General features: G+C 52.1%; 1 protein-coding gene across 4 annotated transcripts in view; it reads right to left on the reverse strand.

The window, feature by feature from the left end:
• The window catches only part of KDM4B (lysine demethylase 4B), a 126,673-nt gene that overhangs the window by 55,264 nt on the left and 54,768 nt on the right, over positions 1 to 16,641 (reverse strand). For 3 of the 4 annotated variants that reach the window (XM_045830952.1, XM_045830949.1, XM_045830950.1), the window contains exon 7: positions 2,618 to 2,667. In XM_045830952.1, the coding sequence (XP_045686908.1) occupies positions 2,618 to 2,667 (50 nt within the window). Of the gene's footprint in view, positions 1 to 2,617; positions 2,668 to 9,100; positions 9,210 to 16,641 lie in introns of those variants that run through there. The other variant, XM_045830951.1, reaches the window with a different exon arrangement.

The following is a 16,641-nucleotide window of genomic DNA, read 5'->3' on the forward strand; positions in this document are numbered from 1 at the left end:
AGCATTTCAATTAGAGTTATGGCTGCCTGCCGCCTGGCCCGCCGGCCTCTCTGCAGTTCCTCTTTTTAATGCACAGTTTAAGTGGCTCTCATTAAAGCTCTAATAAAGGCACACATTTTAAGTGATTAGCACCAATAATGCGCCAACACATTAATGCTCTGTGGGCTCCACAACTCTCCCAGTGAGCCCATTTGGAGTGCAGCTATTCATTTTCCATATTAATCGCAAACTCATTCCACCTATCTCAATAAGAGTCGGATACGCCTGCCCCCAACAAAGTTTGGAAGGGGCACCAAAGAGGGCAGCCTTCATGTGCCCTGGAACCTCCCTGTCCTTCCTCCAAGGAGGGGAGAGCAGGCCTGTGCGAGGGACTCTTAGAGGAAGGCCTCACTATGGCTTCCCGACCCTCCTCCAGCACCGGCAACCCAGTTCCTCAAATTTCCGAAGCTGTTCCACCCTGCCGAGGACTGACTTAATGAGTTACTATTTTTCAAGAAGCCGAGATGGGTGGCCTCCTGTAGACCTCAGAGCTTGCTTGCTCTTCTTCTCCCAGCCCGGGGCCACTAAGCCTCCTAGCCACTGTACAGGTCCTTGGGAGTCAGGAACTACATGGGCCATGGGGCTCTCCCTGGCTGCAGAACTAGAACAGGGAGCATGGCCGAGCTCCAAATCCAGGGAGAGTGGCCGGGGCCCTGCAGCGTACCCAGGTTCTCTAGCTTGCACTCAGATCATGCAAAGCTTTTCCAGTAGAAAAGGTGCATTAATCAACAACAGTCTGGGCATGGCTAACTGATGGATTTTAGAGAAGTTGTGGGCAATGGTCAGGCAATGCCAGCTGTGTCAGCCCCATAGCATGTTCGTGCTGACTGCCCAGAGATGTTTTCTCTTTGGCTCTGTAGGCCGAACAGGGGCTACCCAAGATGTCCCTGTCCAAATCTCTAGAATCTGTGATTATGTTCCCTTCCCTGGCAGGAGGGACTCTGCAGATGGGATTAAATTAATGCCCCTGAGATGGGGACAACTTTGGATTTCCTGGAGGCCCAGTGTCATCACAGGGTCCCCACAAGGGGGAGGCAGGAGGGTGAGAGTTAGAGAGGGAAGAAGCTACACTGTTGGCTGTGAGGACGGAGGAAGGGGCCACGAGCCAGGGGTGCTGCGCCTCTAGAAGCTGGAAGAGGCTGGAAATGGTTCTCCCTGGAGCCTCTGGAATGACTGGCCCTGCCCACGCCTGCATCTTAACTCCATAAGGTTCATTTTGGACTTGTGACCTCCAGAACTATAAGCAAATGAATCTGTGTTTTGTTTTTAATTAGAACTTTTAAAAGAGCAGTTTAAGGTTTACAACAAAATTGAGGGAATTTGTGTTAAGTCACTGAGTTTATGATAATTAAAAAAGTATACATAATGGGAAAATATTTTAAATTTGCTTTTATTTTAGAACATAATGAAGTGAAATAGACCTGACTAGGGCTGTCTGTAACCGTGGCATTTCTACCTTGAGGGCATGTTTTGGAGAACAGGGCTCAGCCCCTCCCATGAGGACAGGGTTTAGGTTTCTGACAGAAATGTTAACATCGACACCGTCCACCTGGGAACCTGAGGGGCCTGTGCCCTACTCACCCTTCCTCCATTCTCAGGACCTGTGTCATTGGTGTGTAGTTTTTACTGAGCAGGCGCACAACTCTTGAGTGCAACTAAGACAAGAGGCCCCTATTTTTCCAGAAAGATCCACCATTCCCATCTCCAAAGTCAAAACACCAATGGAAAGGGGAAGAGAGTGTGATGGGCATTTTTTGGTGAGGTGTGAGGAGGGACCAGAGGACTGCAAGCTGGCAATGAGGGAGCGTGCACCCGTGCTGAGTGATGGCTTCCAGAAGGTTCTGAGGCTGCTCAGGGAGGGCTGAGCTGCCTGTCACTGCAGCCCAGAGGGTCAGGATGATCAGATGGGCCCTGTGCTGCTGGAGTGGCTTCCAAACAATCCCATGGCCCACCCCACCCCCACCTAGGTGCTGCCTTCCAGGGACGGGCTGGCTCTCAAGGTGACAAGTGAGGGCTAGACCCCTGGGACAGAAAGCAGGGTGCCAGGAACAGGAGCAATGGAAGATCACCTGCTCATTCCCTTCATCGGGGTCATCAGGGGCCTCAGCACCCTCTGGCCAGATGTCTGGCAGGTCTCTACACATCCCTCAACACACACAGTCTAGGACCACCCTGACAAATCCATTGGCCCCATGAGTCCCTAGCAAGGGTCTGAATACAGGTGGTGGGACAGTGGCTGCTGAAAGGAACATTTGATGAGGGAGGCCTGGTGAGTCAAGCCCCATACAAAAGGGCAGGGGCCTTGAAGTCACCATGCAGCTCTAGGGCCCAGGGTAGGTTGCTCCTCACTGCTTGTTTTCAAGACTGAGCAAAAACTTGAAGACTTAAAGAAGGGTGAGCCACAGGGTGCAAGAAAATGGTAAAATAAGACAGTGACATCCTCCAGCTCCCTGAGATTGAAACCCCAACACAGTGAAACCAGAGAGGGATGATTGTGGCCTCCCCTGCTCCCACCTGTCCCACCTCGCCCTGCCCAGTCCCAGGCCCCAGGCCCCTGCCCTTGGCCGCAGACACCTACCAATTGCCAGCCGCTCCAGGCGCTTGCCATGCTCTGGTGGGATGGCGTACCTACAAGAAGGAAGGCACATCAGAAGTGAGCTCATGTGGTCATCACGCACTTGAGAGTCCCCAGAGAGCCAGTCTGGCCTCGGGGAGACATTCCATGTGTCATCCACTTCATAAGTTTTATTTTTTTGCATTTTACATTTAAAAGATTATGAAGCTCCATCATAAATAAAAAAAGATGCGAGGTGGAAGTTTGCAAACAGATGAAGCAACAGTGACATCCTGCTGATGCTGATCTTGGGATGGGAAGGCGGCGAAGGTGCTGAACAGCCCCACCCAACTGACATGCCACCCCCCGCCCCTCAGGGGACTCGGTAAGTTGAAGGCCTCAACTTTCAAACGAAGGCAGGCAGCGCAAGTCCTTAATGACACAAGTGCTGAGCGCACCTGAGTCTGTCCAGGAGGAACTCCAGAAAGGTAGGCCTCAACCAGAATGATCCTGTTCCCCCTCTGGAGGACACTGGGCCATGTCCCCATGGTTGTTAGGACTGGGGGTGCTCCTGGCATCGAGTGGTTAGGGGCCAGAGATGCTGCTCAATCCCCACAGCACCCAGGACGGCCTCCCACAAAGAACGATTGGACCCTAAATGTCAATAGTGCTGAAGGGATAGGCCTGTACCAGGATAAACAAGGCCACTATCTCACATTCTGGAACAAGTCAAATGTGACGACGCATCATGGAGCCCCTCCCTCCCCCTCCCTCATGGTGCCAGCAAAGGATGGGCACCCACCCGGAATGTAGACGACCACCCAGACGCTGGCGCTGGTTAAGCCCATTCCAACTGAGAGGCTTATTATTCCCTGTTCATAAAATAAGGGGGGGGGGGCGGGGGTAGGAAATTAGTTCAGCATCGTGTTGTCTCTAATCTAACAGGAGACAAATAATTAATTTCTGGGCACACTCGGGGCCCTTGAGGAGATGGCCGCAGCCCCTTTGATCCTGCTGTTGTCAGAGAATTTTCCATCGTCTGGACAAAGATGAGGTTACTCTTTTTAAAATGGCCTTTTATCACACAAAACAATAAAAGTTAACCCCAATCCAAAGCACCTTTGTGGGATTTCCATCCCCCAGATGAGGACATGAAACATTCTGTCCCTTCTGGGAAGACGCCAGAGGACTGGAAGGACTAACTCCCCGCACCAAGGCTGTGATGATTAATGCAATATCCCCAGTCTACAATGCTGCTTTCACTTAATTACCGCCTGTAATTGGGAGTTGTAAAGATAAGATTAATTGAATCTGGTGGATGTTAAAAGTTTAATACATTGGAACGTGGCTCCTCTGTTATCGGAAAGTCCAGACTGCAGGACACTGGGCTGAGCATTCAGGAGAGCAGCCCCTTGGGAGATTAGAAAGGACTCGAGGATGGGAAGCCAAAGCCACAGGGATTCCTGGGCCCCGATGTCCCAGAGTGAGTAGTGCCTCCCACTGCTTGGAACAATCCAGTGACAATCTCAGTGGTGCCAAGAAGCCCCCTCACCACTTACCAACACAGCACTGAAGATGAGCCAGTCAAAGGAAGGGAGGATAGGAAAGGCTCCATCTCAATAGCTATTAGTCCTGCTGGCCTTCAACGGCTGGGAGAAACTCCAGAACTGTGTTCCCTCTCCCACCAAGAATGGCCCTTTGAGGACCCCAAGTGAGCCAGATGACATGGGGGCCCGGGTGAGCCAGCTACAGAGCTGGCCTCCCAACAGGGACTGACATTTGCTATTGGAGAGAAGTCCCCAGGACTCTTTGGGGCCCCCCCGGAGCAGAGCCTTGTGCATGGCACCCTGTCACAGTCCCACGTAGCATTATGCCACCAACTCAGGTCATCCCTGACTCTCAGGCTTGGCTCTGGAAGGAAAAAAGGGAAAAAAAGCAGCAGCTGCTGGGATTGACGAGTGTGTTCGCTAACCTCAGGGCAAGAAGCATCTGTCTGGACATTAGTGAGCGAGTTCTCAGGACCACAGAGCAGAGTCAGTATATTGGTCACCAACATGGGGCAGTCTGTCTTGCTCTCTAGGAGATCTGTCCCCACCACAAGATCACTTTAGGGTTAAAACCAATCAGTTTTGCCAGCCTGCAACCCAGGCAGTCTCTCTTTATATGTGATAGCTCTTGCAAGCTAGATGGTAGAGGATTCTTATGTGGTTTCCTTGGACAGACAACCATGGGGGTGCTCTGACCTGGCCTTTTCTGGGTGCCTGCATGTCTCAGGGCTAGGCTAGGGCGCAGTCCCCTGGCCTCCATCCCTCCTCCAGGTCAGCCTCAGTGCTTCTCACACACTCCCCTGGGTCCCCCAGGCCCCTCTCCACCAGCACAAGCAGTCTTCTCCAGCAGGGCTGGTGTCCCCTCACGTGCACATCAGCCCCCACGCCTCCTCCAAGGCTGGCTATATCCCACCCCAGATTCAGTCAACATGCTTCCCCTTCCCAGGACACAGCAGTGTCTGGTGGGGCCCCTGGGCAGTCAGCTCAGTCCAGGCCAGTGGTAGGGTGTGGAGGGTCTGCAGCCCAACCCAGAGGTCATGGTGGAACAATCTGGACATGTGTGGAGAAAGGAATAGGGCAGAGTGGGAGGAAGAACAGAGCCATGGGCTTCAGAGGGAGAGGCAGAAATTGGGGGAGGCTGTAAGAGGGACTGGCCACTGTGCAGGGTTACCCAGGTTCCTCTGGTCATAGCCCCAGGCACTGCCTGTGAGAGCCTGGCTGTAAGTCAGTGGCCGAGGACAGTCACAGCAGGCACCTCCCAGGGGACATGTTGGCCACCACTTGGGACACAAAGCAAGTCCTGGCCCTGAGGTTAACCAGTCCAGAACTGTCCCTCTGGAACTTTCTCCAGAGCTATCCCCCATCCTCAGGTGTCTTTATCTCCATATTTAAAAGCCCCTCCCTACTTTCTGCTTTTGAAGGTTTTTTACACAAAGTTCTGGATGACTCTAAACCAGGTCACAGAAACTTTGGTTCCTATCTTTGGCTGCATGGTCGAAACAGCATCCTGGCAACCAGTCCAGGCGACCCTGCAGGGGCTGCAACAGGACGCAACAGGCTCTGTTACTCTGGTTTAGTGTCATAGAATGGCCCCCGGGGCCAAAAGAGGCAAACTTGGGTATTGTCTGCCAGATACCCTTGGTGGAGAGTCAGTTTTCTGCACACGTCAGGGGCTTTGTGAGAAAATAACATGTTTTTAGACTAGGTATAAGGTTCACGAGATGCAATAGGAGAGACAGGAGCTCAGAACCCGGGCCCTGCCATGGGGACCCAAGATGTGTGGAAAGCCACATGATGGTTAAGAAACAACTACAGCCGCCCTGGCTGGTGTGGTTCAGTGGACTGAGTGTTGGCCTGCAAACCAAAGGATCACCAGTTTGATTCCCAGTCAGGGCACATGCCTGAGTTGCGGGCCATGTCCCCAGTAGAGGACACATGAGAGGCAACCACACACTGATGTTTCCCTCCCTCTCTTTCTCCTTCCCTTCCCCCCTCTCTAAAAATATCTTAAAGAAAAGAAAAAAGAAAGAAAGAAACAACTACAGCCCTGGCCAGGTGGCTCAGTTGGCTGAGGAGTCATCCCATGCACCAAAAGGTTGTAGGTTGTAGGTTGCGGGTTCGAGTCCCAGTCATGGCACATATCTAGGTTGCATGCTTGATCTCCAGACAGGCATGTGAGGGAGGTAATGGATCAATGTATGTTTCTCTCTCTCCCCCCGCTCCCACCATCCCCCTCTCTAGAATCAATAAACATATCCTCAGAGAGTATTAAACAAACAACTACAGTCTAGCAGTTTCACAAAATGATAGGCCAACAAACCAATTCACCAAAAAGAAGAGAAGGAGGGAGGGAAGGGAGGAGGAAACACACTTCAGGTGGTAGGACAATGAACTGCCAGACCTAGGTCCGGATGCTGCCTTCCAGGACTGGGCCGGCCTAGGAAGATGGGTGTCCCCCACCTTCTATGCTTCTCCAGGTTTCAAGGCTCCGCCTTTCAAAGTGTTTGGGGCAGTGAATATACCCCCTCCAATCATGGCCACCTCAAAAAAGGCAAAGCTGAAACCAAAAAATCTGTCCACAGGGCGACAGCAGAGGTCCGGGCCCCCTATAGCCTGGCCCATTTACTGGGGTTCAGGAACATACTGGAAAGACTGGACACTGTAGAGGACCATCATTTGGGACAATGTCCCTACTTTAACACTGAGGCCAGGCCTGAGTCCAGGCTGGCGGCTTGGGGACACCTCAAGGCTCTGACCTCAGAGGGCTTCTTCCTATGCAGGTCACGGCAGTGCCCGCAGGACCAACGAAGAAACTCCAGGGCTTGTGACACCAGGTGCATCGTGGGTGCTGGGTGGGCGGAGGCCTTGGCCAGGTGGCTGGGTGGCTCTCAGCACAGCCAGGTGATTAGACAAAGAAACGCATCCTCCGCGGGCAGGGCTGCCAGCCTCGGCTGGGGCACAGTCTGCCTCCATTTTACCAACACACCCGAGGAAGTCTCCTGTCCGCCGGGGAGGATGCTATTAATAGTGTCATTTTCTCGGTGTTTTGTTTATTCCCCTGGAATGGCTTGATGGATGTGAATAATTATCAGACTATAAAAGCCAGCAAATGTGCTACTTTCCATCGCTCTAAATCATCAAACAAATAAAGTGTGAAACAGCATTTTTGAATATAATTTTCCCCTCTAATGGCTTAGAATTATTATCAAGAACAATGAAAATAAATAAGCAAATGCCTTGTGAGTTAAAAATTAAATGAGTGTGTCAGGAAGAGGAACACAGAGCATCTTAGAGAGCCGGGACCTGCTCAGGGGCCATTAGTTATGAGGACATGTGACAGGGCTTTGTGCCTTGCAGGCAACCAACTGGCCCCTCAGTGTTCCCTCCCACCTCGCCTTGGACTCACCAGGTGTAGCGGGCGCCTGGGGCCATCCAACTGGGTGAGTGATGTAATGCCCCAGGAGAGGGCTATGCTGCAGTGCACGTACCACACAGTACCTATGCATCCAGCTGAACCCCAGCAGCCCTGGGATCCTGTGTGTCACTGCCCTAGGGCAGCCACACAAGACTTCAAAAAGCTAGGTGGGTGGGGTCTGGCCTCTGCCCCTCCTCTCCCCCAGGCGGTGGACAGGCAATGCCAGAGGGAGTGCTGCCTCTCAGACCAGAAAGAAAATCCGTGGTCACGGGGCAAATCCTCAGGACAAGGAATGTGACACCCTGGCGAAGTGCTCTCACACGCCCCACTGGCCCCCTGGCTGGTCTGGTCGCTGGCCCTCATTTCCTCGCACCTGCCAGCCACTCTGCGTTGCAGTGTTCTCACAGCGGGACTGTTTCCCTTGTGGGGAGGGCAGCATTTCTATGGTAATAAGGTAATTCCCGGCACCCCATCCTGCCAATTGCAAGGAAAATGAGACTTGATGGGGGCAGGCTCTCAAGTCAGAGCTCTAAATCCCCAACCACACTTCCTCACGAGGCCCCCCAGTCTCTGCAGGGCCCCTTCCTGGGATCATCTTGCTCAGAATCAGCAGTTGCAACACCATAACACTGACTTTCTCCACCCTCCGCGCCAAGACCCTTCCAACTCTGCCAGTAACAACAGCACCTGGAATTTCTTCATCGCCAGGCCTGACAGCTTCCACTGGCACGAGGCTCCCTGCAATTAGGAGCTGGTGATAAGAAGGCTCATCTCCCCGCCCTCCCTCTCTGCTGAAGAACTCATGCCAAGAGCAGGGGTCCAGCCAGGAGTCCTCTGGAAGTGTCAGCTCAGCCTGATGCGTGTCAAAGGGTAAGAAAGTTAATTTTACAGTGTCTGCACGAGGCCTGGGCAGATGGGCCCATCGCCATTTAACACGCTATGATTACGGAAACAGAAACAAGAAGGCAGAGTCCACTGAAGTGCCAACACCACATGTCAACTTGGAGGCCACCTGCATAAGCCCAGGAGGCCAAGGCAGCTCCAAATGCCAGGAGCCCCGTCAGAGACCTATGTGCCAGGCAGACATTAAAGCCACCATTACTGCAGTCCCCAAACACAAGCCCCTATGTGGCCACAGCCTGGGACCTCTCTCACCCTGAGTCAGTGGGACAGTCCCAACACACCGCCCTAACGCCTGGATGGGCCCAGCAGAATAACTGTGTCTCAGAACAGGCTTCCCCAAGAGCCCTCAGCAACGGAGGTGCCTTCTCCAAGCTGGCTGGAGCCAAGCTGGGCCAGGGTGGCCTCGCTCTCCACATGTCTGCTCTGTGGAGGGGAAGGGCCAGAAACCCAATGACAGATAGTCACCCCTAATGTGATAGCCACTGAGACCAACCATGTCAACTGATCTACTGAAGTGTCCAAACACTTCAAGTGACCTCTATGTATGGCATTTTACATACGGCATTTAAAGCTGTACTTTAGTAAAGCTGTTAAAAATGTCCCAGCCCTGAAGACACAGGAGCGGTGAGCCACAGTCCCCACCCCAGGTGCTGGGCTCAGGTCACAGGTGCATTCAGCTCTTCAGCGTCTTCTGTGCCTTGGACCAAGGCATTCCAGGTTAATATGAGCCTCAGCAGACAAACCAGAAAACCTGAAAAGACAAGGTCACAGATGCTGAAAATGGCACCACGCCCTCACGGTTTTACTGAGAGCCCTAGTAAACCTTCACACTAAGGGCCAGTGCCCACTTACACTAAAGAGCAAGCAGGAGCATCATATGTTAGTGAACTTATTTTATGAATCTGGTACACTTTTTAATGAATGAATGAGAAACCCTGTCACCAGCACAGGACAAAGACACCAGGCTAGTCTCACATAGCTGAAAAAATTCTAAATAAAATATCAGCAAATCAGGCACAAAAATGTATTAGAAGACCAAGGATTTATCGCCAGGGTGGCAAATAAAAATCTATATAAAATTCTAAACCATTCAGTATAAAAATTCTGGATCAACTAGGACTAGGAGAGACAGTCCCATAGTCACATTTCATGGTGAAACAGAAGGTACTCTGGAAAGTTGGGAACAAGGCAAGCCACCCACTATCACAGCCACTCAACAGCCCATACTGAAGACACTAGCCAATGTAATAAATCAAGAAAAAGATAAGAGGAGTAACAATTAGAAGGAAAGGGACAAATTTTTTTCTTTTAAGTAACAACCGTCCATTTGGAAAGCTAAGAGAATAAGCTGCTGAACTACAGGACAAAACAGTCCAGCAAGGGCACAGAATTTTAAAAAATCAACACACCAACAGCTAGGCTTCCTCTGCACCAGAAACATTCACAGCAGACTATGAAACCTACTAAGGTCACCCTGCCTCTTGCCTGGGATTGAAAGCAGAAATTCCTCACCACAAACAAGGTCAAAGATAAACCCGGGTAAATGCCTGCTGCTGACGGAATCAGAGTCTGACCTGGGAGAGCTGACGCACATCTCTGCGAGGCTGGTGCCACTAGGTGACACACTGCTTGGTGCCTCTGTGGAGAGCAGAAGAGGGCAAGACACTCACCTGTGATCAAGCTCTTTAGTAAATGAGGTAGTGGTGATGACTGACTGTGACCATAGCACTGACTACAAGCACAGTGAGGTCATCATGTCGAATATGAGCATAGTGGCCTTATCATCATGGTTGAAATATGAAAAAAAACTGATAATATTTACCCAGATGGAAGAGGTAAATAGGAAAAGAGGTCACCCCATATATTATCTGGCAAAATAAAAGATAACAGAAAAAGCGCCTGGCAGATAGGCTTGCCCTTGAAACATGAGGGAGCAGATCCGAAGGCCTGCGTGGACAGCCAGCCCTGGAACCACCGAGACACCCTGGGGTCCACTGTCCTGACGGGAGGGGAGGAAGAATGGCTGTCACCAATACAGTGAGCCTGGAAGGGAGACCGCAGAGGACCTGGCCCAGGGGAGAAAAGGGGAGGCTAAGGCTCTGCTCTTAACACTCAAGAGTGAAACGGAAGTGCGTTTCCAGGCCGCTGAACAGATGGTGCACACACGGAAGCCACAACCTAGCGGGGGACTCCCGAGCACCTCTACTTGGTCACCATCACACAGAGGAGTTCGGCCTGGGCTACGCAGCTCCCTCCCTAACAGAGTAACTGAAATTGTCTGACAGCAGATGGATAGTGGTCGGACTTATCAGGAAATCCCATCTTAAGTGCTGAGGAGCCTCGGTCAACAGGGAGGCAGCCTCCCTCATTTGTCCCCACCTCAGGACAGATATGAACACTTGCTGGGGAGATAGGATCAGCCCAGCACCAGAGTGGCTTGTTCCCAGGAAAGGACCTTATTGAGCTGCGGCAGCTTTATCTTTAATGGATCGTTTTCCAGGGCAACAGAGAATGGAATATGGTATCTCACACCAGCAGTGTCAATGATTTGAAATAATGACATTTTTATTGAAACCTACACACAAGATAAACAGAGTCCCGGGAGCATCTGCTTGGTGTAAACGGGATGTCTCGGATGGAGACGGCCACCAGCAAGGCTGCCAAATGAAGTGGCCTGCTGGCGGGAGGCAAAGGTGCACTGCAGGCAGCAGGGGGCGCATGTCCTCTTAGAGGTAGGGGAGGGGCCGGTCAGCACTCCAGGTACTGGGGCTGCCCCCAGCCTGCCCCTACCTCTACTGGGTCCCAGCTATTTGCGGTACCTTCCCACAGGGACCCAGAATGGCTCAGCATCCCAGAGGTCCCACAGCACCAGGGCGCAGCCTCAGGGAGCATGAGTTGGCTGCACACACTGCCAGCCCACTTTAATTAAAGGAACAGACTTTACAAAGCCAGTGGTGTTGAGCCTGCAATTAATCGCTGAATTGGAGACATCTGATCCCCAGCCCTGATTTATTATAGGCCTGTGAATCATTTTTGTCATGTGACAGGACAGAGGATGCCAAGCGTGCTTGTTTTTGATGCTTTTTTTTTGAAAGCTGTGCGGGGCCCTTCTCAGGTGAGGTTTCAAAAGGAAGGAACAGATAACTGAGCACTTGGCAAGAGTGGCAAGAAAGGGCCTATGCTGCTAGCCTGGGGGAGACCAATTCATGGGACACGGGGCAGGTGAGAATTCAGTGCTGTTTATAAAGACCTCAATCTCCTCCTCATAGAACTGTCCTGAATTTCTGCTTGTAAAACAACCGGCAGGCAGCCTCCCATTGTGCCTGGACCCCACAGCAGCTGGGTGATGCCGGCTGTTCCCACCACCAAACTCCTCCCCCAGCAGCATGTGTGCCTTAGTGGTGAACAACCATGGATTTATTCCTGTTGGAATACACAAGGCGGTCTGAACAGGAAAGAGCAAGGACAGGTCTATTGAGAAGACAGAAATGTCTGAAGGAACAGGAGTTGCTGGCTCAGAAGAGAAAGATCTTGGTTCCCATTTGACCAGAGTGGGGAGGAGCTAGAGAGGCCGATGTCAGCCACCCCTGACATGTACCAGCATGAGCCCCGGACGTGGGAACGAGCTGGTGCAGGCCTGGGAGGGTGGCTGAAGTCCAGGTCTCTGCAGGTTGAGAGCAGTTGCCTTCAATGTGGGAGACTCCAGGTGGGTTAAAATGCCTTCCGATGTGATTGGTGTTTGCCTTCAATGTCACACAGATTCAAGAGGCCTCCTGAACCTCATGTGGATGCATGTTGGCAGTAGAGGCCCCTGGCAACTGGAAGGACAGGCCCTGCCAGAGGTGACCCTGAGTATCCTCTACCTGCCCTCTTAATTAGGGCACTAGCTTTCTAGAGTGGGCACGAGGGTTACACAATCTTTACAAACAGACCACCAGGGGTTCCAGCTTCCATGAGGAAGACCGTCTGGGTCTCAGTCTACTGCCCAGGAGGCGAAAGCCACGGAGCACTTGGGGTTACTCCCAAGCCATTCTGGGCCCCAGTGATTCGGAGAAAGTCAAGCTCACATGCAAAGTATGTTGGCTCAGCTCTACCCAGCTCACAGTCAGGCAGGAGAGGGCATACAGACCAAGCCTCACAGGGAAGCTGCTGGACAAGAGCCCCTTAGCAAGTCTCGTCCCAATGACACGGCCACCTCTGGTCCTATCCTGTGCCTGCTCTGCAACATCTCAAGATGACGAGGGCTCCCATCTGCTGCTGATGCGCCAACATGAGAGGAATACGTTCACTGCCAGGTTTGTGAGCAAAGCTCATGCAGACTCCCCTGCTCACACTCGCAGGCAGCTCCCTCTGGGGAGCTGAAATCTGTTGGCAGCAACCTTGCCATGGAAACCAGACCCTGCAAACAGAACCCAGATCGCTCAAGGCTCAGCTAGAGTGACAGGCGTGGGGGTAAGCAACTCTGGGCCAGGACACCCTCTTTTTCTGCAGCAGAAAGCCCCTCACTGCCACCCCTCCGGCAGCCACAGACCCCACCCCCCACACCCCCCTGTACATACACAGTTTGAATCAACTCCTAATCTAAACCCTGCTTGTGGGTGGATCTCCAGATTGACATTTCAAATAGAATAACCAACAGTTTCTAGAGTGGTGGGCAGGGAAAGGCTTCCAGCTTGTTGTCTGCTGTGCTTCAGCCCAGAACCAGGAATGCGGGGGCTAGGAGGGCTTCCTTGGCTCCAGCTGCCCTAAATCAAAAATCCTGCAGCTTCACAACAGTGCCAGCAGTGTGGAGCATCACTGGCCAACTCTAAAGCACCTACTTTGAACAAAAGACTCTAAATGAAGGGCCATCTGCTCCTTCCAAAGCCATCCAGCATGGCTATGCAACAGCCAGTGATGCCTGCAGCCACAGCCATGAGTAGCAGACAGACGGGAGATGATCGTACCCGAGTGGGGCAGACGGGCCACCAGGCAGCAAGGCTAACCTGCCTGCCCACCCCCACCTAGGCTCTAGACCCTCCTTCCCATGCTAACTCACCCTCCTGGCCACAGGAATCTTCCTGGAATCCTTCAGCACAGTAGCTTCCCAGCTCAGGAACCTTCCAGACCCCCAGCTCCTGATCCAGCTGCCTACCCTCCAGCTGGGCCCCTCCTGGGATGCCCTGCTCCCTCTCCTCCTACAGGCTTCCTCATCCCTGCAGCTTCCCTGTCTCCATCTCCAGGACTCCCAGGCTGCCAAGCTCTGTGACCATGTAAACTGGACAACAGCCAACGAGATGTGGACAGAAGTAATGGACGCTACCTCCCAGGCCTGTCCAGCAAAGCTTCCTGAACACTCCCTCTTGCCCCACAGGCACCCTTATGTTCAGGGTTACCTGGAAGCCCTTGTGGAAGGTGGCAGAGCCTCTGTCAGCCTAGGGCCCCATTTTCCTGCATCAACCCTCCGTCTCCCACAAGAACCAACCAGCTTCGATTTCAGCTAGAGGAATTTGATTCAGTGATTAGGAACACTATAAGAGGAGAGCCCTTCTCTGCAGAACTTCAAGTTCAGACCAACTCTGCCAGCTAGGACGCACTCTGTCCCCAAAGCTGAGGGACTGCCTGGCCAGAAACTGTCACCCCTCCTGATTTGAAGGACCATGCTTTGAGGGACAGGGTGGAGCAGTGGTTAGAAATGCAAGCTAGGCCAACGGCCTATTTTACACTGCAGTGCCACCACTTCCAAGCCAGCGGCCCAAGCCAGTGTCTATGCCTCACCTGTGACAAAGGATGGTCTGGGGCCACAGAGAAGCACAAGGAGTCACTCCAAGCACCACCTGGCATGCAGAGAGCATCACAAGAGGCCACTACTATCATTATTTCTCATCACTTCATCCTGTGTTGATATATAATGGACTTCTTACACAGTGGCAGGTAAAAGATGACTTGTCACTTGCAACAGCCGCAACTGGAAACAACCCAAATGTCCATCAACAGTGAAAAGATAAACAGGTGGGGAAAAGTCATACGATGGAAAATTCTACAGCCATCAGAATGAATAAATTATTGCCACATATAACAGGGATGAATTCAAGGTACAAATGAGTCCATTGGAATGGAGTTCAAATCCAGCCAGCATTCAACTGCCCAGGGACACAGACACAAGCAGAAAAATGACGCAGAAGCAATGGCACCGGCACCATCACAGCCAGCGGGGTAGTCGTCAGCTCTGGGTGGGGAGCAGCCTCAAGGGGAGGGAGTCCCAGTGCAGGGCAGGGGAGGAAGTGCTTTTCCTGACACATCATGAGGGTTACACAGGGGTTGGCTGCAGAGTCATTCCATAACCAGTGCATAAATATGTATATTTTCGGTACATATTTTGTGTACTTTCTGTGCCATATTATGTTTTACGATAAAATAGGTTACGACAAAGGGAACACGTATGACAGGCACAGTTCTCAGATGCCCCCGAGACTCCCGGCCTCTGGGGCTCATGCACCTGTCCTCAGTTCCTCTCTCATTCCTCTCAGTGCTTCCTCCAGGGAGTTCTGCTGTTAAAATTAAGGTCGCAAACGCATAAACCTTAAAGAGATAACCCTGGGGGGCCTGACCTAAGCAGGTCAGCCCCGAAGAGGTGCCAAGGGTGAGGGGAATCCCCGAGGCTGCCCTGGCGCTGCAGTGGAACCTGACAGTGGCCTCCAGGTGCAGACAGCAGCTCAAGGCTGACAGCCAGCGAGGACACAGGGACCACACTCTGCCGACGACCTGAATGAGCCCAGACGCAGACCTTCCCCAGAGCTCCCAGGTAAGGGCCCAGCCCACCAGTACGTCAACTTCAGCCTCCAAGCCCCTGGAACTGAGGACCCAGCTGGCCTGTGCCTTGGTTCTGACCTACAGAAGTGTCAGTTAATCAACACAAGCCATAACTCGGGGCTGATTTACTATGGAGCAACAGAAAATTAAAACCACCCCAGCCTGAGGAAAGGAGAAAGGCAAGAGATGAAACATACTTGACAGAAGTGTGCCAGAAGGCTTGCATCTGTCCGATCTGGGGATCGGGCACAGGGCCGCTCTGTCAATTATTCTCTCCCCTAATCTGATATTGGAAGCATTTCTTTAAGTAAAGAGGCCACTTCAAAGAGAACAGCATAGAAAGGCGGGGGTGGGTGGGGGCAGTGACTTCACAGTGGAGAAACCTGACCAGCACCCTCCGCAGGGGGATCAGGTCAGGATCAACGGTGGTAAGTCACGGTGACACACGACCCTGGACACGGTGGGATGAGAAGGCCCTTCACTGTGGCGTCTTCCTCCAGAGCCGGTCACCCCGGTCTAACCATGAGGAAAACACCAGGCAAACGCCAACCTAAGGACTTTCCACAAAATTCCTTTTCAAAACTGGCAAGCTCATCAAAACCAAGGAGAATCTGAGAAACTGTCACAGCCCACAGGGGCCCTAGGAGAAGTGACAACTAAATGGCACATGGGATCTTGAATTGGATCCAGGGACAGAGAAAGGACACCAGGGAAAACAGAGGAAATCTGAATCCAGTGTGGACTGCAGTTAGTAGAAATGTATCAGTGTTAGTTTATTCATTATGACAAATGTGCCAGGCTAATGAAAGATAATAAGGAAGCCACCAGGTGTGGGACACACGGGAAGTCTCTGTACTATCATTCTCAGCTTTTCCTTACATCTACAACAGTCTAAAGAAAAGCCTTTAAAAAGAGACTACACATGACCAAAACAGTGCCTAAACAGACAAGCTTGTAACAAACATCTAAGGAAAAAGGCAGCAACCTCAATGTTTGCATCAGGCACTCCTGGCGCCCGTCTATCCTGGAACCGCTGAACAAAAAGCCAGTTTCCCAATTCAATCCACTGTAGTGACACCCAGCTGTCCAGGCCCACAACGAGGCAACACCTGGTCAGAAACATCAAAGCCCCGCCCTAGTCTTGCTGGCTCTGGAGGAGCGCACATGGCTAGATTTTTCCTTAGCAGAAGGCTGACCTTCTTCAGCTTAAATGGATGCTAAAATCACTTTGCATTCCCTGAACAAACACCAACTGTGTCTGTCCCTGCCAGTATGATGCGGCACACAAGGAGCCAGCCCACAGGGACAGATGGCGCTGAAGAGTGGGAGCCCCAGGGTGAGAACTCCTAAACACACTGGGTTTCCTGGGTGCCCTGCTCCACCTGAGCGGC

Source organism: Phyllostomus hastatus, unplaced genomic scaffold (genome assembly GCF_019186645.2).
Source record: "Phyllostomus hastatus isolate PE091 unplaced genomic scaffold, TTU_PhHast_1.1 phas_contig_159, whole genome shotgun sequence".
NCBI classification, from domain to species: domain Eukaryota; kingdom Metazoa; phylum Chordata; class Mammalia; order Chiroptera; family Phyllostomidae; genus Phyllostomus; species Phyllostomus hastatus.